General features: G+C 46.3%; 1 protein-coding gene across 3 annotated transcripts in view; it reads left to right on the forward strand.

Moving 5' to 3' along the window:
- Gne (glucosamine (UDP-N-acetyl)-2-epimerase/N-acetylmannosamine kinase) overlaps positions 1 to 20,827 on the forward strand; it is a 36,245-nt gene extending 15,418 nt beyond the window's left edge. For 2 of the 3 annotated variants that reach the window (XM_052718596.1, XM_052718597.1), the window contains 8 exons: positions 2,185 to 2,397; positions 8,334 to 8,421; positions 9,424 to 9,634; positions 12,328 to 12,457; positions 12,801 to 13,022; positions 14,953 to 15,135; positions 18,088 to 18,204; positions 19,881 to 20,827. In XM_052718596.1, the coding sequence (XP_052574556.1) occupies positions 2,185 to 2,397; positions 8,334 to 8,421; positions 9,424 to 9,634; positions 12,328 to 12,457; positions 12,801 to 13,022; positions 14,953 to 15,135; positions 18,088 to 18,204; positions 19,881 to 20,116 (1,400 nt within the window). In that variant the 3' untranslated portion in view covers positions 20,117 to 20,827. The other variant, XM_052718598.1, reaches the window with a different exon arrangement.
- The last annotated feature ends 3,116 nt before the right edge of the window (positions 20,828 to 23,943 follow it).

Raw genomic sequence — 23,943 nt, forward strand, 5'->3', positions numbered from 1 at the left:
CCAGGGCCTGGCACTGAGGGATTTTCAAATCCCGGTTGTTGTAGCTGACATCACTCACTGCAGAGCTCTTGGGATTCTTTTGGTAACAGAAGTGGGACATTTCTTTGAAATGCTAACTATTGCCATCTTACTTCTGAAGAACCTTTTCTGTTAGAAAAAACAGGACTCTCAACCCAGATTTTGGTCAGGTAATACCGCAATATTTCAAAATCCTTTATAATACTTTTAGTTCCTTTAAGTTTTGTATAAGTAATTATAATATATCTGCTTACCTCCGAATGATGTGCTCTATTTGTAATAACTTTCTGGAATGTGTACACGTTAGAATTAGAGATGTTTTTTTTTATTAAAAAAATGGACCCTGATGTGTAGTGTGGTATTATGTATTTGCAGTCACAATTAGTCAGAGCTGAGGGGAAGGATCCCTTGGGACACTGACTCAAAGAAAAAATCTTTCTGATTTAAAGGAAAATTATTGAGTCATGTCCCTGCACACACCTCTGCTGTCCATGGAGCAGCAGGGGACTCTTGTCAGTCTGTGGCTCAGTGCCCCCGCATGCCTGTGGTTCCAGGGAGGTGGGCTCTTGGGAAGACTAGATTAGTGCACGTGGCTTAGGCTTCAAACCAAAGTGGAGCCTTGGATTAGGAGGACCTTCTGGAGCACCATATTCTCCCATCATTGTAGATGAGGGCTGGCATTTAGGGAGGGAAGTGGCCAGTCATCTTCCAGGGAGTTGGAATCCTGAGCCCATCTACCTGTCTTGCCACAGAAAGAAAGTTTTAAAAACAGCTTCTGGTGGCCCGATGACTTCTGTCCATTGGTGAGCGTTGTGTGGGCGTTGTCTGCCCTAAGTCAGACGAACCACTTGTCCTCACATGGCTAGAAGAGAGTGACTGAAACAGCAGAGGCACCGTGTGACTGCACTCACCTGGAATCCTAGCATCCAGGAGGAAGAGGCAGGAGGCTCACAAGTTCCCGGCCAGGGCTGGAGAGGTGGCTCAGGGGTTAAAAGCTTGTGCTGTTCTTTTAGAGGCCCTGGGTTTGTTTCCCAGCACCCATGGTGGGCAGCTCACAACTACCTGTAACTACAGTTCCAAGGTGGAGTCAACCCCTCTGGCCTCCATAAGCACCTTTCATGTACACAAACATGAGACCTTGTTTCAAAAAATAAGAAGCAGGACTAGAGAGATGGTTAGGGTTGTTAAAAGTGGACTGCTTATGCAGCACACCTGGGTTCAGTTCCCATATGGCAGCTCACAGTGGTCTGTACTCCAATTCCAAGGGGATTTGATGTTCTTTTGGCCTCCGTGGGCTCCTGCATGCAGGAGGTACCCATAAACTTGCACATGCAAACATATACACATAAGTAAGTCAGGAAGTCTTTTTTTTTTTTTTAGAAATTCTTATCCCCCAAAGCTAAGGAAGAGGTTGGGATATGGCTTAGTAGTTAAGAACTTGCAATGAAAAAGTGGGCATGAATTTAGATCCACTGTGCACAAGTAGATGTCTGCAGGGCATGGTGACCTCCCTGTAATTCCAGCCTTAGAAGGCAGAGATGTGAGAACACACACACACACACACACACACACACACACACACACACACACACACACACACTCACGCGTGCGCGCGGAAAAAAAAAACAAGGAAGGGAGGGGAGATTAGTTTTTTTCTCGGAGCTGTAAATTGCTTTAAAGTGCTCTATTTTAAAATGAAATACCAGCTGTGGTGTCAGACCCTATCCACATTGCCTCCAAGTTTAGTTCCCAAAGGCGGGAGTTTGTGTTCGTGGAAACGGGAGCAGAGTTAGGCAAAGCCACTCCAATCGGCTCATGTATGGAGTCTATGACCTTCCTGCTTAGAAACTCTGGCTTGTTTGTAGCCTCTTAATTAAGGTGGAAGTTCATACTGAGGCATTAATAAAATAAACTCGCTTTGCTAAGTTCTGTGTGAAACCCCAGCTGCTACTGAGTGAGCTGGATGAGACGCAGAGAGTTGACCACACGTGTTACGTGGTGCTCATGAAAATCCCAGCACCAGAGAGTGGAAAGATGGGTGGTTCAAGTGACAATTTTCCTAGTGACTGGTACGAGGATTAGGGCTGTACCAGCCACTAAAAATGATTTCTTTGTCTCATTCATTAAATGGTCGCATCTGATCCTTCGACCTTCTTGTTTTCGCAGGGAGCAAGGAGATGGTCCGAGTGATGCGGAAGAAGGGCATCGAGCATCACCCCAATTTCCGGGCAGTCAAGCACGTCCCATTTGACCAGTTTATACAGCTGGTTGCCCATGCTGGTTGTATGATTGGGAATAGCAGCTGCGGAGTGCGAGAGGTTGGCGCTTTTGGAACACCTGTGATCAACCTGGGAACACGCCAGATCGGAAGAGAAACAGGTGTTTACCTTCGCCTATGTCTCAGCTGACTAGTATCTCTCATCTCTGTGGCCATGTGATGGACTGGTGCTGGCCACATTTTTTTTTTTTTTTTGAGAACTTCACAGATGAGTACTGTATTTACATCATTTCTACTCCTCTTCCCCTTCCAACTCCTCCTGTTTTCCCCCTCCACTTCCTCTCAGATCCATGACTTCTTCTGACTATTGTTTCACACACACACACACAAACACACACACACACACACACACACACACACACACACACACACACACCCCTATTGAATCCATTTACTGTTGCTTATTTGTATGTGTTTAGGGCTGACCACTTGGGATTAGATAGCCTATGAAGGAGCCTGTGCCTGGGGAAAACTGATTCTCCCTCTCAACAACCATTGAGCCTGTAGTTCTTCTATCTAGGGGTGAGGCCTTGTGAAGTTTCCCCCCTCCACACTGTTATGTCAGCTGATGTTGCCATTATGCAGGTCTTATTTAGGCAACCATATTGTTGAGATTTAATGGGTGTGGATTCCCTGTCATGTCTAGAAGACACTATCTCAAAGAAGATGTTCTGGTCCTCTGGCCCTTAAAACCTTTCTGCACCCACTTGGGTGATTTTCCCTGAGCCTTAGGTATAGGGTTGTGTTGCAGATGCACAGTTGGGGGAGGCCACCCCACAGTCACTTGTTCTCTGCATTTTGACCACTTCTGAATCTCTGTAATAGTCTCTATCTGATGCAAGAAGATGCTTCTTTGATGAGGGGTAAGAGCTCCACTTATCTTCGGGGATAAGGACAACTATTTAGAGTGCAGTTAGACGTTATATTGGTTAGGAGTGTGGCAGCTCTCCTGTAGGGTCTCTGACATCTCCAGCTACTGACAGTTGGCTAAGTTTATATGAATTCCCTCCTGTTGAGTGGGCCTTAAGTCCAGTTAAACAGCTGCTGTTTAAATGCCGCTATTACACCATTGGGGTGACTTGTCACACGGTCATTGCTGTGCTTTGTAGGCTTTACATCCGGTAAGACTCTTGGTTGCTTTCTCCTTTGGCATTTTGAATAGCACCTTCCAATGCTATGCGAGCCAATCCATGGGGAGGGGGCTCCTAGGTCAGTTCCAGCTTGATTCCTCTAAGTCCTGTGGCCAAAGTGCATGGTATATTCAGCGATAGGTCTTTATGTTCCTGTTCTAGAAGGCAATAGCCTATATTGTTTGGGGATCTTTTGAACCCCCGACCAACAGTTCCAAGGGATGTTTCCCATTCTTGACACTGAGGTTTTTGTTAGTCTGTCTCTTGCATGTGTAGGGGGCAGGGAGAACATTACCACCTCATGTGGCATAACTCTACTTAAAAAAGTGTGTGTGTGTGTGTGTGTGTGTGTATTTAAGTAAGCTTATAAAATTGTGCATTTTCCAACATTCTTGGTGTTACCATCCTTCCTTCTTCCCTCTCACTCTCTATTTCCTTCCTTCCACCCTCCGCAGCTAAAGCCTCCGTTTCCCCTCCCCATATAGCGCCTGTGTCATACTATCCCTCCTCTCCTCGTGGTCCCTTCCTGCTTTTCTGGCTTCTGTGCTTATTCCAGGTTCTATACCAGATCTAAAGACTGGGAGCTGGGATCCACGAATCAGAACACGCAGTGTTTATTTCTACATCTGGGTTTCCTCACTCGGTGTAGTGTTTTCTAGTCCCATCTGTTGACCTGCACATTTCATGATTTATCCATTCATCAGTTGAAGGACATGTAGATTGTTTCCATTTCCTAGCTATTGTGAGTAGAGTGGCAAGGAACTTGGATGAGCAAGTATCTCTGTCGTAGGATGTTAAGTTTAGGTATATCTTTATATACTTAGGTATATGCTTTGGGTATATCTGGCCACATGTTTTTGTGAACAAGTAGGTGAGTGAATGACCAATTGTAGCCTAATATCTATAAATAACACAGATGATTACCACATTCATAGCTCTATTTGCATTTTTATTCCTTTGTAAAATCAATTAGAGCTAAATGGTTCTTAATTATGGTCTTTGGCCTTGTTTAAGAGAGGCTGTAGTTGAATGTGTCTTGAGTGTGTGAATGCTGGTCTGTATTCTGAGCCTGGTTGATGTCCTTTCGGTCTGTAAGTATGACAGTCCTAGTAATGACAGTGGAAGTAGGATTATTAATGTGTGTGCTAACTGAGCTGTGTATGTGATCAGCGTTAGTCAGGTTCTAATGCTGTATACATGCAAATATGTATCAGTAGCTAATGAGAAAATGCATGTCATTAATGGAAAAAGAATTGGACTAGAACGAAGGATTAGTTCCAGCTCTGCTGTTTCTTCCATTCTTTTTCATCGCCGCCCTGTGTTTCTATTATGTTTACGTCACACCCTGTTTTATAGAGAAAATAGAATTCCAGGATGGAAATTCTTTCAGATCTGTTAAGGAAACACTTATGGTGTACAAGGCACTGGGCTATAAGGTACCAGACAAAGGAGCTAAGGACGCGGTACAGTTGGTAGAGTGCTCACTCGGCATGCAGGAAGCCCTGGGTTCAGTCTCCAGCACCAAGGCAGGACGGTGCACGCCTGTAAACCTAGCACTTGGAAGGTCGAGGCAGAGGGATCAGAAGTTCAAGGTGTCCTTGGCTACATAGCAAGTTCAAAACCAGCCTATGCTATGTGAGACCCTTCCTTTGAGGAAGAAATTGAAAGAGTGCTCGGTGCCTCATGGTGGGAGGAAAGCTTTAGAAAAGAAGGAGTGAGGAAGCCCACATTACCAGGAAAAAAAAGGTATGCTTTGGCTCAACTGGCATCCAAGAGAAAGAAACAGAAAGCAAGGGAAGGGAAGGAAAGGGAAAGTTACGCTTTTCTGAATCAGAACTCAGAAAGACGGGCAGACCCAACAGAACTTCATGGTAGTTTGTAGGGACTGCCAAGTGCTGTGCTCTTGTATAATTGACGTTTTAGTGGTGTAGGGAAGATGATAAGCAGCCCAAAAGGAAGATATTAGGATCTCTAGGTGTCGTGTAGACTGTAATGCAAGGTAATGGGATGGGCTACATTAAACGCTGAAGGAAGGCCTCTTCGAAAGAAGACACTTTTAAGCTGAGATCAGGCAGAAGTAGATGAACAGCCCATGCCAAGGATATAATCTTGATACTGAGTCAGCCTGATTGTAAACTATTAGCTAAGAAGCAGATGAGAGCCTGGTGTGTGGCGCACGCCTTTAATGCCAGCACTCGGGAGGCAGTGGCAGGAGGATCTCTGTGAGCTGAGACCAGCCTGGTCTACAGAGCAAACTGCAGGATAGCCAGGACTACATCGAGAGACCCTTATTCTCCCTCTGCCCAAAAAATGAGAGGCAAACTTTTTCGCCTCCAGACAGGGTCTCTGTGTAGCACTGGCTGCCCAGGAACTTGCAGTGTAGACCAGGCTGGCCCAAACTCAATAATCCACCTGCTTTTGTCTCCCAAGTGCTGGGATTAAAGGTGTGCACTACTACCCCAACTGAGACAGACTTTTATAAGCTAAAATACTGATGTCCTAGTTGGCTTTCTTTGCTGTGGCAAACACTTGGGGAGGAAAGGGTTTATTTCCTCTTACAGCTTATAATCTATCATGAAGGGAAGCTGGAGCAGGAACTGAAGCAGAGGCCATGGAGGAGAACTACTTCTTGCTCCTTACGGCTTGTTCAGCTTGCTTTCTTATATATATCCATCCTAGGATCTCCAGCCCAAGGCGGGGACCTCAATCAAGAAAATGTCTCTGTAAGATCAGGCTATAGTAGGGCTGCAGGGCATTTTTTAAACCACTGATCAATGGGGGAGGGCCCAGCCCATTGTGGGTGGTGCCATGCCTTGGCTGGTAGTCTTGGGTTCTTTAAGAAAGCAGGCTGAGCAATACACAAGGGGCAAGCCAGTAAGCAGCACCTGCCTCCAGGTTCCTACCTGCTTGAGTTCCTGTCCTGACTTCCTTTGATGATGAACTGTGATGTGGAAGTGTAAGCCAAATAAAGCCTCTCCTCTTCAAGTTGCTTTGGTCATGGTGTTTCCTCACAGCAATAACAACCCAAAGAAAGACAGTGGTGTATTAAAGATAGAGAAAAATTACATTCGGATGTTGTCACTAAGCTTCCTAGTGCATGTGAGCTGCAGATGGAGAGAACCGATGGTAATGCTTAGATTTTGTACTGGGCAGTGAGGTGTACTTTCATGCCAGGGGGCCCTGCAGAAGAAACAGTGGGGACGGATGGAATTAAGAGTTTGCTTGTTGCCATGTTCAGGTAGTGCCAATTAGATCATCAAAGCAGAGACGACAAGGAGCTGGACTGTGTCAGGGAGATTGACAGATGGAGGTGAATTTGACAGTCGGTGGCTGTAGATGGGGTGGTGGGACATCGGTTCACTTGCTGTAGCAGAGACCCCTAAGCAGCAGGAAGTTGATTTTTTTCTTCCTGGTGTGGCAGCTCCACAGCCATCAGAAGCAGCCTATGTGCTTGGTGGGTATTCTAGCTTTTCCTTTTCTTTTCTTTTTCTGTTTTTTTTTTTTGAGGAAAGGAAGGAAGGATCAATTACCTTGAAAGTTGTAAATATTTCCTCTCACATCCATCAGAACCTAGTCATTACAGGCTACATCTAGCTACAAGGAAAGCCGAAGAATAGTTTTGGGTAGACAGTCCAATTCCCAGCTAAAAGTTCCATCATTAGTACTACAAAGATGATACTGAGGCTAAGGGCCTCTGCTGTAGATAGTACTTAAAACCCAGGAACCCAGGGGGAACGTCTAAATGGGGCAGAAAATGCAGCCGGGACCAACCTTGAAACTGCTCAACAGTGAAATAGAAGGCCAGAACAGAAAACCGAAAAGGAACTTTCAGTGATGTCATAGGAAAGCCAGAAGACTGTGCTATTGTTAGAGTCCAGAAGGAAATAGTTCCAGGAGATGATGTTGAAAGCTGCTATGAGCCCAAATAAGAGGTCACAGGAGCTAGGCATGATGGTACAGGCCTGGTGGCACACACCTGTGGTCCCGGAACTCTGGAGGTGGATTTGGCAGTATGGTCTCCGTACTTCCTGTCACTGCACTTACATGAATGTATGTTTCCCATCAGGATTCCCTTCCTTCTAACCTTCTTTCAGTGGAGTCAGGGGTCAGGGAGATGAATGTGTTTCCTGCTTATCTACTGCTCATCTTCTACACTCGAAATCCCCACCCTTCCTGCCTCTTGTAGACCTATCTGCTCATCAGTCAGCTTTCTCTTCCATGTGTGCTTGACTTCTCCATCAAACATGCTTAGGCTCTCTGATTTTAGGAACAGAAGTAAACCCTCCTCTGGCCCTCCTTTCTCTCCAGACGCCTCTCCTCCTCTCCTCTTAGCCAAGCCTGGTGGAAACCTGGCTACTTGTGATGTCTACTCTCTCACATTGGCCAAGGGATAGACAGAGAGAAAATGCCTGCCCAAGGACTGGCCGGCCGGCCCTGCCTGGCTGCTGACCGAACGACTGCCTAGTTGAGAGTGGACTCGGTAGATAGGTAGGCAAACAGTTTGTCAGTGTTAGATTAATTCCCCCTACCCAGGTATGGCAGTACATGCCCGTAATCCCACTCAGGATGGTCATGAGTTCGAAGCTAACCTAGGCTGTCGAGCAAGACTCTGCCAAAATAAACAAGCCTCTGTGTGATGGCACACACCTGTGATCTTGTCACTTGGGGAGACTCGGGGAGTGCCACAGGTTAGGTGCCAGCCAGGTCTACAGAGTGAGACCTTATCTCTAAAACCAAAACCAAGTAAGCATTCACTAAGTGACCTTGTCTGAGGTAAGGAAGTCTTATCAGCAGTACTTCAATCTGCTGGGTTTTAGGACTCAGTTATGAATCCGGCACACTGCTATTTGGTTTTCTGTGGATAGTCACACTTCAAGTCCTTCTAACATGTCCGTGGATTTATTTAGGGGAGAATGTTCTTCATGTCCGGGATGCTGACACTCAAGATAAAATATTACAAGCTCTCCACCTCCAGTTTGGTAAACAGTACCCTTGGTGAGTATACGGCCTTTCATTGTGGGGGTTAAAAGGGGAGCTGCCTCAGGCACCAGGGAAGCTTGGCCCATCATGGTTTAACCGTCTCTACAGGACCTTCTTTCTTCCATTAGCGTCTCTACAGGACCTTCCTTCCTTCTTCCATTAGCGTCTCTACAGGACCTTCCTTCCTTCTTCCATTAGCGCACCCTAGCCGCTGGGAAGACAAGATGTCCAGGTTCCAGTGGAGAAGTCTTAAAATTTGCCTCTGTTAATCACAATGGTACTACCCCTACAGTGTGTTTCTCTGGTGTAATTTGACTACATATTAGAAAACAGTGTACTGGGTTTTCTTTAAAACTTAATTTTGGCTGTTCTTCCTTCTATTTCAATATGGTAATTTCTCAGAAATGTAAAGAAAAAACTTCTAAAATAGCAAAAAACCAAATCAAGACAGAAAACCCCAAATTCAGGTACTAAGTTACAATGTTGTCAAAAGGTCCAGATGTTACTGTAGTTAGTTCTACATAGTTATGACTTGTGGGGTTGTTGTTGTGTTTTTGTTTTTGTGTTTTGAGACAAGGTCTCTCTGTTGTGCAGCCCTGGCTGTCCTAGAACTCACTGTGTAAGCCAGGCTAGCCTCAAACTCTGCCTCTACGTCCCAATTGCTGGGATTAAAGGTATATGTCACCAGGCCCGACTGTAGTTTCTGGGTCTTTTGTTTTGTTTTTTAATGACAGAAAATAAATTCATGGCATGATTTATCATGTGTATCACATTTTAAAGCACACACACACACACTGTGGGGATGTTTTATTTTATTTTTGTGGTGCAAGAGACTGAAGTCAGAGCTTCATGCATGTCAAGCAAGTGCTCTACCACATCTGCAGTCCCCCAGCCCAGAGAGGTTATTTTAAAGAGTACACATTGTTTCTACCTGAAGACTCGGTTTCAGCGCCCTTGGTGTCGCCTGCCGTATGGGGCAGAACCATTTCACTGAACTGACTTTTTTGGATATTGCAGCTCAAAGATATATGGGGATGGAAATGCTGTTCCAAGGATTTTAAAGTTTCTCAAATCTATTGACCTTCAAGAGCCACTACAGAAGAAATTCTGCTTCCCTCCTGTGAAGGAGAACATCTCTCAAGATATTGACCATATTCTTGAAACTCTGAGTGCCTTGGCTGTTGATCTTGGAGGGACAAATCTCAGAGTGGCAATAGTTAGCATGAAGGTAAAGTCATTGCAAAGCACTTAACTTTATGTCTCATGTGAGTGGTTGATTTTTTTTTTTTTAAACAGCCCTGGCTGTCCTGGAACTCCCTTTGTAGTCCAGGCTGGTTTCGAACTCAGAGACCCGCTTGCCTTTGCCTTCTGAGTGCTGGGATTAAAGGCATGTATCACCACGCCTGGCTGAGTAATTGACTTTTAAAATGTGTAAGTGGAAGATCGAACTAGAAATCACACAGGGAATTTGTCATCATTTGCCTGTAGTGCTGACTTTTGGATCCATTACAATGTTTATCTCATATCTACTGGTTGCTAACATTTCAAGCTGGTGTGGTAGCTAATGCTTATAATCCCAGTACTTGGGAGGCTGAGGCAGGAGTATTCCTGCAAGTTTGAAGCCAGCCTGGGCCACAGTATGAGACCTTGTCTCAAAAAACGAAAACACAGCAAAATAGACATTGAAAGAAGTAGACCATGGGAGCCAGGGTGGTGATTCTTGAGTTGGCAGTGGGGAGACCTTAGACATGAGAGAGGGCTTTGCTCTCAGGAAGACAGAAATTTTATAGTTGAAGACACCATGAGTGTAGAGTCCAGTGATCACCTCCCCACCTAGATGAGAGTCCCACAGGTGAAGAAATGAGCCTCTTCTGGAGCGTGGTGAGCTGTGTTTTTCCCAGTTTGCATTTTCAGAAGCTGATCTTCACAGAGGACCACACATGCCTTCACTCTGCTAACCAGCACAGTGCCGGCCGGAGCTCTGTCCGGCAGGGCGGGTGGGAAAAGCTTCGTGCAAACAGCAAACTGTGCTCAAATGATCTCTTACTCAATGGAAAACAAGCCTCCCAGGAAAATCTGCTTTCGGCATCACAGATATGTAAAGTTGCAAGAGTCCTTGAAAAATAGCAAAGATTTTAAACACAAATTATTAGAAATTTGCTATTAGGTCAATTAATGAAAAGCAAAATAAAACATAGTTTTCTCAAGAGAAGCCAGAAGGCCTCCCTATACTTTAAAAAAGTTAATAGACTCTTCTCTTAACATAGGATTTTTATCGGTGACCAACACCTCTTTAGAGGTGAAATTATAGAGACAGTTCTATTAAAATTGAGAAAAAAAAGTTTTCTGTATAATAAGGAATAAAGCAAGGGACAGCAAAAATGGAGATTATACATAACAAAAATATTATTGATAGGCCATGTGAATAAATTAACTGGATTATAAAGTTAGGATGATCCAGTAAATGACTGGATGTTATGATTAATATGTATCAGTAAATTTCTGGTTATGTGAATTTGTGACAAAGATTTTGGGTCTCTTTATGTGACCGTGTGTCAGACATGCCTGCACATTAGCATTCCATTAGCTCAGACGCTGTAATACTCCCAGTGCCTGGCTCCTGCCCCAGACTAATTACATTGGAACCTCTGGGGACAGCATAGCTGTGCTCTGCTGACTGTCACAGTAAAGACTGAGAAGCGCTCCTGTCAATTTCTTTTTAATGATAAACAGCTTTAACCCTTGTACTTGATGTGTAAAAATCCATTAATACGAAAGAATACAAAGGAAAAGGAGAGCCGATTCAGACCAACCCAGATTCCTAAGAATAATCGAAACCATAAAACTTTTATTTACATAAATACAGTTATGAAATAGTGCCATACAAAGGCCTAAAAAGATATCCTTCGGGAGGCAGAGGCAGGTGGATCTCTGTGAGTTCGAGGCCAGCCTGGTCTCCAAAGCGAATTCCAGGAAAGGCGCAAAGCTACACAGAGAAACCCTGTCTCGAAAAAACCAAAAAAAAAAAAAAAAAAAAAAAAAAGATATCCTTGCTGAAAGTGTTGAGTATTTTTAAATGTCAGCACCTCAAATTGGATTATAAATTTAACGTAATTATAGTCAACATTTCAATGGGATCTTAGTTTCATAAAGTGATCATAAGCTATTGGGATTGGTTTTTTATTTTTTGAGACAAGGTCTCTCTATATAGCCCTGGCTGTCCTGGAACTCGATCTGTAGACCAGGCTGGCCTCGAACTCAGAGATCTGTCTCCCGAGTGCTGGGATAAAAGCATGTGCCATCACCGCCTGGCTTGGGATTTTTTAATAACATTATTCTGAAACAAAATAATACACAGTTGAGGTGAGTAAAAAAAAAAAAACAAAACAAAAAACCCAAGACAAAAAAGCCCTGGAACACTAAGAATAATTGGGAGGGACTATCTCTGTCTTGAATTAAGTCATAGCCCACAGCACAGTCCACACAGAAAGTTGTCCTGAGTTCCGTAGTCACACCATTGCTGACTTCAGATCCAGTAGACGACTAAACTGTAAACACTAGGATAACCATTTAGTTGCCTCTGTATTGAACTTAGATAACTATGTCAACCTGGAAAGGTTTTTATGAACTGACCTTTTAAAGAACTGGATTTAGATTGCCCACCATTGACCACAAGTCTAACAGAGTCTTCCTCCGTGGCTGTGGAGTTGCTGTTGTTTCAGCAGCCTTGTGTTGGGATGGAGTCCAGGAAATTACTTAGGCTCATCTCAGGGACAAGTCACACCGTCCACAGCAACGTCTCCACGAGGGCTGATTGTCCCTGGAAAAAGCTGACTAACATTCACAGGATGAGTGTGCTCCTTAGCTACGGCCACCAAGACAGACCTGTGTTTTGTTGTGTTTTCTCTCTCCTTCTTCTAGGGTGAAATAGTTAAGAAGTACACTCAGTTCAATCCTAAAACCTACGAAGAGAGGATTAGTTTAATCCTACAGATGTGTGTGGAAGCCGCAGCAGAGGCTGTGAAACTGAACTGCAGAATTCTAGGAGTAGGTGAGACTTGCAATTACAGATCCAAGAACGTTCCTTTGTGTGTTCACAGTTCACCAAGTTCTTACACTTAACCTTGGGCAGGTGTCTGCCTGTGACTAGGTTCCAGGTTCTGTCTGGGCCCCAAGCATGCCTCATGCTGGCAAGCATTAGGGAGGAGGAGCGTGGCTGGTTCTATTGGTCTGTGGGCACTGTAGATTTATCTCAGAAATGTCTGATCCCTTGCAGTCCTTGGTACTTTGCAAGGAGATGTTGGGTGAATTAATTTATTTGGAGCCAAGAAAGTTGGCAGGCTTTCCTAAAATGGGTAATCAAAATTGTCTTCCCTGTTTGGCGTGGAGCTCAGGCATTTCCACAGGTGGCCGTGTGAATCCCCAGGAAGGAATTGTGCTGCATTCAACCAAACTGATACAGGAATGGAACTCTGTGGACCTCAGAACGCCCCTCTCTGACACCTTGCATCTCCCTGTGTGGGTGGACAACGATGGTAACTGTGCCGCCATGGCAGAAAGGAAGTTCGGCCAAGGAAAAGGACAGGAGAACTTCGTGACGCTCATCACAGGGACAGGTGAGAAGGAAGGATCTTGAGAACTGGCTTCAGCCCTCAGTGAGCTACGCCTTAGTCTTCACCTGCCACTGGAGTAGACCACCAGGGTGAGGCTCACACCAGAAGTAGAGCCTCCTCAGCCCTTTCCTCAGAGGGCAGTTCCATGGTAGAAGCATGCATGTGTCGACCACATGTGAAGCCCTATCTGCTGACCCCAGTATCACCGAGAAAAAAAAGAATAAAGAATTTTAGCCAGGCATGGTGGCTTACACCTGAAATCCTAGCACTTGAGAGGCAGAGGCAGGAGGATTGCTGTAAGTTTCCAGGTTAACCATGGCTACATAGCTCTTAAATTTTGTATTATTCCACTTTCCTTTTAGGTGCCTGTTGTTTGTTGTTTGGGCTGAGAAGGATCTCATGTAGCCCAGGCTGGCCTAGAATACTTGAGTCTCCTGCCTCAGCCTTCCAAACTCGGCGTACAAATGGCCTGCCATCACGCCTGACTAGGCTTGTGTCTTGTCACGCACATCCTTTTTTTGTGTTGAACAGTTTTTTTTGTTTTTTTTTTTGGTTTTTCGAGACAGGGTTTCTCTGTGCGCCTTTCCTGGAACTCGCTTTGGAGACCAGGCTGGCCTCGAACTCACAGAGATCCACCTGCCTCTGCCTCCCGAGTGCTGGGATTAAAGGCGTGCGCCACCACCGCCCGGCGTGTTGAACAGTTTTAACAAAGCTGGATACCATTTTCTAGCTCAGAGCAGTCAGTGAGCTACAGTGGGAGGGAGACGAATTGAGGAACAAGTGCCAAAAATAAGTAATAAAGGAAGGCTGGAGACATGGGTCAGCGGTTAGGAGCATTGACTGCTCTTCCAGAGGACCCAGGTTCGATTCCCATAACCACACAGTGCCTCATAACCATCTGTAACTCCAGTTCCAAGGGATCCAATACACTCTCTGGCACTACCAGGCACACATGTGTTGCCCTTAGATACACACAGGCAAAATGCCCATGCATTATTATTATTAAAAATAATAGATGGCAGGACAGCTCTTAAAAATGGAGGCTTCGACTGGGCAGGGGTGGCGCACGCCTTTAATCCCAGCACTCAGGAGCCAGAGGCAGGCAAATCTCTGTGAGTCTGAGGCCAGCCTGGTCTACAGAGCGAGATCCAGGACAGACACCAAAACTATACAGAGAAACCTTGTCTCAAAAAAAAAAAGAAAGAAAGAAAGAAAGAAAAAAAAATGGAGGCTTCGAAGGTAAAATGTCCTTTAACTCCTAGTGAGAGAGTTAATGCATTAGTACTCCATAATAAGACAATCACTTGTCTTTGTGATTTTAGAATAGTAGAATTCTAGACATGGCCTCAGAATCCTATTCCATGTTCTGTGCTTCTGGAAGCAAGCCCTGTAACACAATTATACTGTCCTATCTTGCTTTCCCTTGAAGCAGAGCTTGTACAGGACTTGGGTGTGGGCCTTTTCCTGTGGAGGTGACCCGAGGAGCCGCCAGGAAGTGGTGGGAAAAGTAAAATGGAGTGAAGCCACTTAGGGGTGTCCTATCCAAGTCCCATCAAGACAGTAAGAGCCAAGATCTCCCAGGGCACTGTTGGGAATTGTCTGCGTCCTGCTGGCTCCTGTCACCTGGAGACCAGGTTGCCAGCTGATGACCCTTCACTCTAGTGCAGAATAGGCAGTGTGAGCTTGAGGGACCACCCCCAACACAGGGTGGGTCAGATGAAGTCAGAGTAAGCCACGGGATGGGCAACAGGACGTTAGATCTGCAGCAGCTCCAAAGAGGCACCAAGTAAAGTCTCGGTGCTTAGTGAGCCTCAGGCATCTAGAGAGGAGGGCATTTTATAAACCCCCAGAAGCCTGGCTGAACAGATGGGGCATTGGCACAGCCTAGCTTGCGGACAGGTAGTGGCACACAGTGACTTGTCTCTCACTGCAGGGATTGGTGGTGGGATCATCCACCAGCACGAGCTGATCCACGGCAGCTCTTTCTGTGCGGCAGAGCTGGGCCACCTCGTGGTGTCTCTGGATGGGCCTGACTGCTCCTGTGGAAGCCATGGCTGTATTGAAGCGTATGCCTCTGGGATGGCCTTGCAGAGGGAAGCAAAGAAGCTCCATGATGGTTCGTACCCCTCTCCTTCGGCAGTAACTAGCCAAATGCAGACGAAGTACTTGGGAGTAGAAATTACAGAGAGCTGAGCCTGGAAGCCATGATTCTGAGCTGAGTCTTCATTGCTGTCATCTAGGGCGTCCTTGGTCCTGACCAGACGTACACTTGTCCTTACAGCTCCAAGACATCAGGGGAGAGTCCTTTCAGTTTTGCTTCTCAGCCATCAGTCGGCACAGGACTCAAACTCCATACACATTATAGTGAGAACATAAATGATGAACAACTTACAGTGTACCAAATGCACCGAGAACAGTGCCAAGGAGGTGGCTACCTGTACAGAGGACACCGGGTTCCTTCCCTGCCCGCCCTCCATACAGGGAAAGGAGGGAGTGTCGGGCACCATCCTGGGAGCTGAGCTTTAGAGAATACATGGGCCAGGAAGGCAAGTCTGCTGCCAGAAGGAGTCTTCCAGGGTGGAGACAGTGGTGTCGGTGTGTAAATGGTACAGGGTGTAAGGAGGACCAGCCGGTCAGAGGAACCATTGAAAACCTTCAGGGAAGTCTGATCTGAATTTCAGATTCCTCGATGAACCATAACCTTTTGATTTGCCGTTGTTTTTCAAGACAGGGTCTCTCTGTGTAGCCTTGGCTGTCCTGGAACTCTGCAGACCAGGCTGGCCTTAAACTCAGAGATCCGCCTGCCTCTGCCTCCCGAGTGCTGGGATTAAAGGTGTGTGCCACCACCGCCGGTGACCTCTTGATTTCTAAGAGGAAAATGGTAGCTGACTAGAGGATGGGTTAAGTAGGGTAGTTTTAGAGTGATGTTTAATTTTCTGATGGACCTCTTGGAGTTGGGAATATTAAGAGAAACAGGTATAGGTGGCAGATGGCAGTGGGGTGCTGTGGGATAGCCACGTGCAAATGCTTAGGAGGTGGGGGATTGGGGGGGGTCACAGGTACTGAGGGGGTTGTTAAAGCTGGGACTGAGGCACTAGATAGACTCAAGGGTGGGATCCTGAGAGACCAACCTGTGAGTGCAGAGAAAGGGGGCCCCAAGGGGAGGGCGGTTCAGAGGGTATGTCAGGCTGCTGGAGAAGTAGGAAGTCAGAGTCTGTTGGCGTTGAGCACACAGACATCATCTTGGTGCTCTCAAACTGTTCCTTTTGACCCTGGTTTTCACTATCAACCCCTACTACACCTTTCCCCTAATCACCCCCTCCTGTACCATTTAACACCACAGACACAATGTCTGTTTATGGACTGTGTTTTGTACAGAAAAGAGTAAGGTTGAATTTTTTCCGAATCGGTCTGTGAGTACATGAGACACAGTGGGATGGGAGTAAAGTCATTGAGAATGCAGGGAGCAGGGTGCAGTTCCTGTGTCAGGCGGGGGTGGGGTGGGGGATGAGCTCCAAACAAGGTAAAGGATCAAGAGAGGGCCGAAGAGTGAAGATTGCAGTGTGGGAAAAACGTACAAGAATGCTGCCCTGTCAGAGGTGTGCGTGGGAGCTGGTGAGACGTGGGAGGCAGCTGCTGGTGTGAGGCCCAGGGAGCAGAGCGTGGAGGACACCTAAGCAGGAGTGGTAGGAAGTGAGATCATGTCTCAGAAAACTTTGGGGTTAGGGTTGGGATTGGGGGGATGTCTCAGTGGTTAAGAGCACTGTCTGCTCTTCCAAAAGACCCAGCTCAATTCCTGCACCCATATGGCCGCTCACAACTGTCTGTAACTCCAGTTCCAGGGGATCTGACACCCTCACACCAATGCACATAAAATTAAATAAATTATTTCTTTAAAAAAACTTAAAAGGTTGGGGGCTACGTTTGATCTCATAGTTCAGGCTTCAGTCGGACTAGTCAGGCCCTGTACTACAGGCCTTGGCAGCCCAGTCATCACGGCAGCCCATGGCAGGGGCCTGTTCACTTACCTCATGGACAGAAGCAGAGGTAGGGCTGAGGACTCAGCATCTGAGTGTGTCCCTAGTGACTTAACTTACCCAAACACAGCAGGTCCTGACTGACAGAAAGACAGGGCTACAGAGAACAGCAGAATGTTCGGTGCTGGAGCTGGAGGATGGCTCAGCCAGTACAGTGCCTGCCTTACAGAATGAGGACTTCATTAGGATCCTCAGCACTCACATCCAACCAGGCTTGGCGGTGCACATCTGCATTCCCAACAGCTGGATTTAGGAGGGCCCCTGGGGCTTGCAGGCTGATAGTCTAGACAAGGTGGTGAATTCCAGGTTCCATGGGAGACCTTGACTCAGAAAATAGGGTGGAAAGGGATTGAGGAAGACACCCAAATCCACTTCTGACCTCCACTCCTATACATACACCTGATATACATGTGTACACCCTACACAAACACAGCACTCACACAAAAAGAAAATGTCTACTGTTGATTTAGCACTTAATCTAGCCAGCTTTGTACATAACCCATGTCCATTGTCTGTATTTAATTCCTAAAATAATTCTAGGTATTATTATCCCAGTCTTCTAGAAAAGAGAAACCTATAGAAAGGAAATGGTGTAGACTGGCCTGTGTAGCCAGTAGTGCCAGCAGGAACAGATCTGAGCCGGTACTGGCCAGGCCTGTCCCTCTGGCCTCAGTCTTGCCGGTACCTTGTAGACCACCTCAGAGTGCAGCATTGTGTCTGTGTGAATGAGGGTGGAGAGAGAGAAGGGAGATTAATGAGAGTCTAATATTGCAAGTGAGAAGTGAGGGGAGCGGCAGGCAGGGAGGCTGTCTTCAGATCTGAGCGTCTTCCAAGTAGGTAAGGTCAGACTGATAGCAAGAGGGGAGCAAAGGCTTTGGGTGGCAATGTGTGGGTGTGTGCAAGTGATAAATAGCTCTGAGCTGTGAAAAGAAATGCCTCCTTAGAGCTGGCTGCTGGTGGGCACAGGTATAATGGAAGCCTCCCTCAGGGTTGCCACTGCTCATGAAGGACTCTTCCTCCTGTTCCTTCAGAGGACCTGCTCTTGGTGGAAGGGATGTCAGTGCCAAAAGACGAACCTGTGGGTGCCCTCCATCTCATCCAAGCTGCCAAGCTCGGCAACGTGAAGGCCCAGAGCATCTTACGAACAGGTGAGCCTATGGTCCCAGACCCCCAGGGCTCCCAGGGAGCCTCGGTTTCCCTTAGGTGCAGTGCTCTGCATTGTGCACTCGGAGGCACTCTTTCTACTTACTGAAAAAGGGAAACATGTTGAAGGTGTTTAGAAGCACTGCCTTTAAATGGGTTTTTTTTTTTTTGTTTGTTTGTTTTTTTGTTTTTCGAGACAGGGTTTCTCTGTGTAGCTTTGCGCCTCTCCTGGAACTCACTTGGTAGCCCAGGCTGGCCTCGAACTCACAGAGATCCACCTGGCTCTGCCTCCCGAGTGCTGGGATTAAAGGCGTGCGCCACCACCGCCCGGCTCTTTAAATGGGTTTTAATTCTTATTTTATACTGAAATATTACTGCTTCACTTTATAGGTATTTAGAGTATAGGATAATAGTAAGAAAAACTATCTTGAGTTTTACCCCTCAGAATCACTGTAGCTAGAGTTTTCCTGCCTGGCCCACAGTCAGGACAAATCTCTGCCACCCGCCAGTCCCACAGCTGCTCAGACCCAACAAAGTAAACACAGAGACTTATATTGCTTACAAACTGTATGGCTGTGGCAGACTACTTGCTAACTGTTCTTATATCTTAAATTAATCCATTTCTATAAATCTATACCTTGCCACATGGCTCGTGGCTTACTGGCATCTTCACATGCTGCTTGTCATGGTGGCGGCTGGCAGTGTCTCTCCCACTCAGCCTTCCACTTCCCAGAATTCTCCTCTCTCCTTGTCCCACCTATACTTCCTGCCTGGCCACTGGCCAATCAGTGTTTTATTTATTGACCAATCAGAGCAATTTGACATACAGACCATCCCACAGCAAATCACCAACTATTAGAATGTCTTTCCAGTCTTTCTATTTGTTTTTGTAATGTTTACATAATTAAGATTATATCTTACAGTATACATAAAATTTTGTTTACCTATTTTTGCAATGCTTATATATTCTGGCAAGCACTCTGCCACTAAGCTAGACCCCCATTCCTCTCTTTTTCTCAGATGGCATCTCACTTTGTTGTCTGTGCTGACACCAGGAAAGAAAGATGGTAGCTGAGAGGCCCAGGGATAGGAGAATATCAGCTCTAGATGGCTAGGTAGCAGCTTGCATGACTGAGATCAAGACCAGCCTAGGCTGCAGATGAGATCCTGTCTCACAAAGGAGAATAAATCATGGCACTCTCCTATAGGCCTCTCTTTTCAGGAGGCTGAAGCAGGAAAATTGCTTGATCCCAGGAGTTCCGAGCCACGTAAATGAGACTCTTGTCCCAAAACAAAACAAAACAAAATGGCAGCTCAAAGCTTATACTCAAGGACTTAGGAGCTGAGGCAGGAAGATGGCTGGGAGCTGGAGGTCAGCCTGGATTACACAGTAAGAGTCTGTCTCAAAGTAAAAAACAACACGATGTAAGGAAGAGGAAATCATGGTTTGGTTTGGTTTTTGGAGACAGAGTCTGTCCACGTAGTACTGGCTGTTCTGGAGTTCAACGCATAGACCAGGCTGGCCTACTCACAGAGATCCACCTGCGTCTGTCTCCTGAGTGACAGGACTAAAGCTGTGCACCACCAGAGCCAGCCTTCCTGGACAGCTTTTAAACGTAGCACTTCACGGTGTCTGATTTAGCATTTCCTGAAAACTTGTCTGCTTTTTGCTCTCCTACAGCTGGAACTGCTTTGGGACTTGGGGTTGTGAACATCCTCCACACTATGAACCCTTCCCTAGTGATCCTGTCTGGAGTCCTGGCCAGTCACTATATCCACATCGTCAAGGATGTCATCCGCCAGCAAGCCTTGTCCTCCGTACAGGATGTGGATGTGGTGGTTTCAGATTTGGCTGACCCGGCCCTGCTTGGCGCTGCCAGCATGGTTCTGGACTACACCACCCGCAGGATCCACTAGGTCTCCTGGGAGTGGACATGGACTGAGACCTAAGAGCTACTTAGTGGAACCAGGTTTTTAGATCAGTGCTTCTTCAAAGGCAAATTTGTGGGGCTGCTGAGATGGCTCGATGGCTAAGAGCCTTTACTGCTCTTGCAGAGGACCCCAGTTCAGTCCCCAGCGCTCACGTCCGGCAGCTCACAGCCTGACAGCCAAGCTCCAGGGGATCCAAGGCCTCAGCCGCTGAGGGCATTCTCACTCAAATGTCCATACCCCTCCCTCAAACATAATTAAAAATAAATCGTATTTTTTAAAGGGCCAATTTGATATTAATCTCCAGCAACAGCTGCAGAAGTAGCTTGCTTTTCATCTTCCCTTCTGTATCAAGTCAGTGTTCTCTAGAGCACAGCTGATGGAAGGAGTCTGTCCGTCTGTATGGACGCATCACTGGGATAGCTTGCAGGCTGAGCGAGTCCAACAGTGGCTGACTCCCAACGGAAATCCAGGAGTTGTTCAGCCCATGAGGCTCATGTCTCAGCTGGTCTTCAGTGGGCATCAGAATCGTGAAGTAGGCTCCAGTACCAGTGAATGGAGAGCAAGGGCAGCCAGGCAAAAAGCAATCACTTCCTTCTCCCATGTTCTTTATATAGGCTGTCACCAGAAAGTGTGGCCTAGATTAAAGGGGGATCTTTCTACTTCAAATGATTTAATTAAAAATTCCTCCCAGGTGTACCTCGCCTCTTGGGTTTTAATTAATTCCAGATGTAAGCAAGCTGACAACCAAGAATAGCTTCACACCTTCCAAGTGTACCTTTCCCGTGAGCCTGTGCGGAGGCTGTGCTGATGGGGTCACCTGACCACAAACTCTGGGTTCCAGAGACACTTCCTGCACCACAGGAGCAGCAGCAGTTGACCTGATGCCTTAGGACTCCTCGTAGACCTCAGAATGCTAGCTAGCATCACGGGAAGGTTTGGGTTTAACAGTCTTCCTCAGACCACAGAAAGAGAGTCTGTCACCCAGTGAAGGAAAGCTCACCGGGAAATGCATGCTTGCTGTTTCTTAACAACATAACTTACACATTTCACAACTTTTCCCATAGGCATACTCCTGTGAAACAGCCACCAGAATCAAGGGACTGGGCAGATGTCACACCCAATGTCTGCTGAAAGATGCTTCACTTGTGGAGGGTTTTTGTTTGTTTTTGTTTTTGAGACAGGGTTTCTCTGTGTAGCCCTGGCTGTCCTGGATCTTACTTTGTAGACCTGGCTGGTCTTGAACTCACAGAGATCCTCCTGCCTCTGCCTCCCACAAGTGCTGGGATTAAAGGCGTGTGCCAGCACCGCCCAGCTACTCATAAGTGTTTATGAGACATTTTTAGACTGGGGTCCAAATCATGGTGGCCTTGGTGACTGTCTTATCTTCCCAGAGAAAGCAAACAGGACTAGAGCTGCTGGAAGGGGAGCTGCTGCTGCCCACATAGGCTCTTTGCTTCTAAGTGCAGGTACTTTTGCTCCTTCTGCTTTTCACTGTTCCCTGTGACCCAGAATGTCAGTGGAGTCAGTGTTCGAGTGTGTGTGTGTGTGTGTGTCTTAAACACCTAGAGCTCAGAGCCTTGGATCTGAATACTGACTAAATTACAATTTGTGCTTTTTGTTGTATGTGTTTGTTTTTGAGACAGAATCTCACTTGTCTTACTCTGAACCTTGGTTTATCTTGAACTCCCAACAATCCTGCCACAGCTTCCAGAGTGCTGGGATTATAGACAATGAGTCAGCACACCCAGCTTAAAATTTGTTCTTTCATTGATGACAAAATACATAGTCAAAAGTTCTGCTCTTAACTGCCCCCTGAAATAAGTGCTAACAGATGCCACTGTGTTAGTTACTTTCTGCTGTGCTAACACGGTGACCAGAGCAACTAACAGAAGGAAGAGTTTCTTTTGACTTACAGTTCTAGAGAGAGAATCCTTAGCTGCAGGGAAGGCACAGCAGCAGGAGGCCAGGGCAGGGAGCCTGAGAAATCGCATCAACTACAAGCAAAAAGCAGGGCTGGAAGTAGGGAAGGCTCCAAACTCAGAACTCACCCCCAGCAAGGCTGCACCGCAAACAGCACCACCATATCTGATATGTGACCCCTGTGAAAGGGTCCTTCGCCCCTCAGGTTGAGAACTGCTGCCGGACATCATCACCTGGGCCTGCTTCCTGTCCAGGCAGCTGTATCTAGGGCAGAGGATGCACAAAGAGGCATCATCACTCACTCCTGGCTAAAGCCGTAATACTGCATACCAAACACCTGCACCACTACCAAGTTCTGGGCCAGATATCTGAAAGGATGGTACCAAACTGAAAGCCAAATTTTAGTATTAATCAAATTCGTGGAAAGAGTAATATATCCTAACACAATTTATTACATATGGTTAAATTACATCTTAAATATTTTGATTCTGAACCAACTTTAAAAGAAAAATACATCTCCTTGTCCAAGTTGTAACACGGTTATACCATGCTTTTTCCCCTTACCTCAGCTAGAAGCTAGTAACTTTCCCAGGAGAGTATATTTGTTGCCTTGCGTACCTTTTAACATCACGTAATAGTTTATGGTATCAGGTACCACTGCTTTCTTAACCAAGGGGGAGGGACACTATTAATAGAAAGCATTATTAAACTATCATTCAGTATTTGACAGAGAAAAGGTAGTCCCAAGAAGGAAGCTCAAAACTAAATGTTGAACACACACTGAATCACCCTGGACCAATTACTACTACTACTTTTTTTTTTTTTTAAGGCAGGGTCTCATTGTGCAGCCTTGGTGGGCCTGTAACTCACTATGTAGACCAGGTTGGCCTCGAACTCAGGAGATCAACCTTCCTCTGCTTCCCAAGTCCGGGGATGAAAGGCCTGTGCCTCGTGGCCAGCCTGTTCCCTCATTTCTTCCTCTTATGAAGCTACATGTGGTTAAATAATTATAAATGCTGTGTAACCAAAGAAAGACGCAAAGGATTCCAAGCAGCAGTAACCCCATCTATGTTGTCCGTAGATCAGCCGTTGGGAAGGGCTTTGCTCAGCAGGTCTGGCCCCAAAGTCCTGCACTTGTAGTTAGTAGCTAGAGCTGAGACAAAGCACTGTTCTTCCTTAAGGGGTCTCCTGGGTGGTCTCTAGCTGAACTTGGGTTTCCTTGCTGCACGGTGGCTCCACAGCATTAGAGCTTTTCACGTAGTGGCCCAGGGTTACCAGGTAGAAAATTTGAACACATCAGCCATAAGCTGTGTTGCCCTTTACAATCTAGCCTTGGGACTCACACGCCATCACTTCTGTCCTCTAAGTTTCTCATCTGGACAATTTCAGATGAGAACTGTCACACTGCCTTCAAGAAACCCAGACAATGGCATGTAGACGGTACCCAAACCAAGCTGTTCTAGGGTCAACAATGGCATGTAGATGGTACCCAAACCAAGCTGTTCTAGGGTCAACAATGGCATGTAGATGGTACCCAAACCAAGCTGTTCTAGGGTCAACAATGGCATGTAGACGGTAACCAAACCAAGCTGTTCTAGGGTCAACAATGGCATGTAGATGGTACCCAAACCAAGCTGTTCTAAGGTCATGGGAATCCAGGGGAGAGGAGTAAGGCATTATGGAGGGGCCTTTAAACGTTCTTAAATTGGACCCCACCTCAAAAAGTAAAAAAGGGGTGTTGATGGGGCTTTGGTAGCATGCTTACCTAGTACACCTAAGTCCCTAGGTTCATTCTCCAGTACTCCCATTCTACCCCCCAAACACCAGAAATTTGGAGTTACCATAGTTTAAGGAGGGTTGGATGCTCAATGGCTGTGCCTTCTCAGCCCCAC

This window comes from Peromyscus californicus, unplaced genomic scaffold, assembly GCF_007827085.1.
Source record: "Peromyscus californicus insignis strain IS unplaced genomic scaffold, ASM782708v3 Scaffold_5__1_contigs__length_169319896, whole genome shotgun sequence".
NCBI lineage: Eukaryota > Metazoa > Chordata > Mammalia > Rodentia > Cricetidae > Peromyscus > Peromyscus californicus.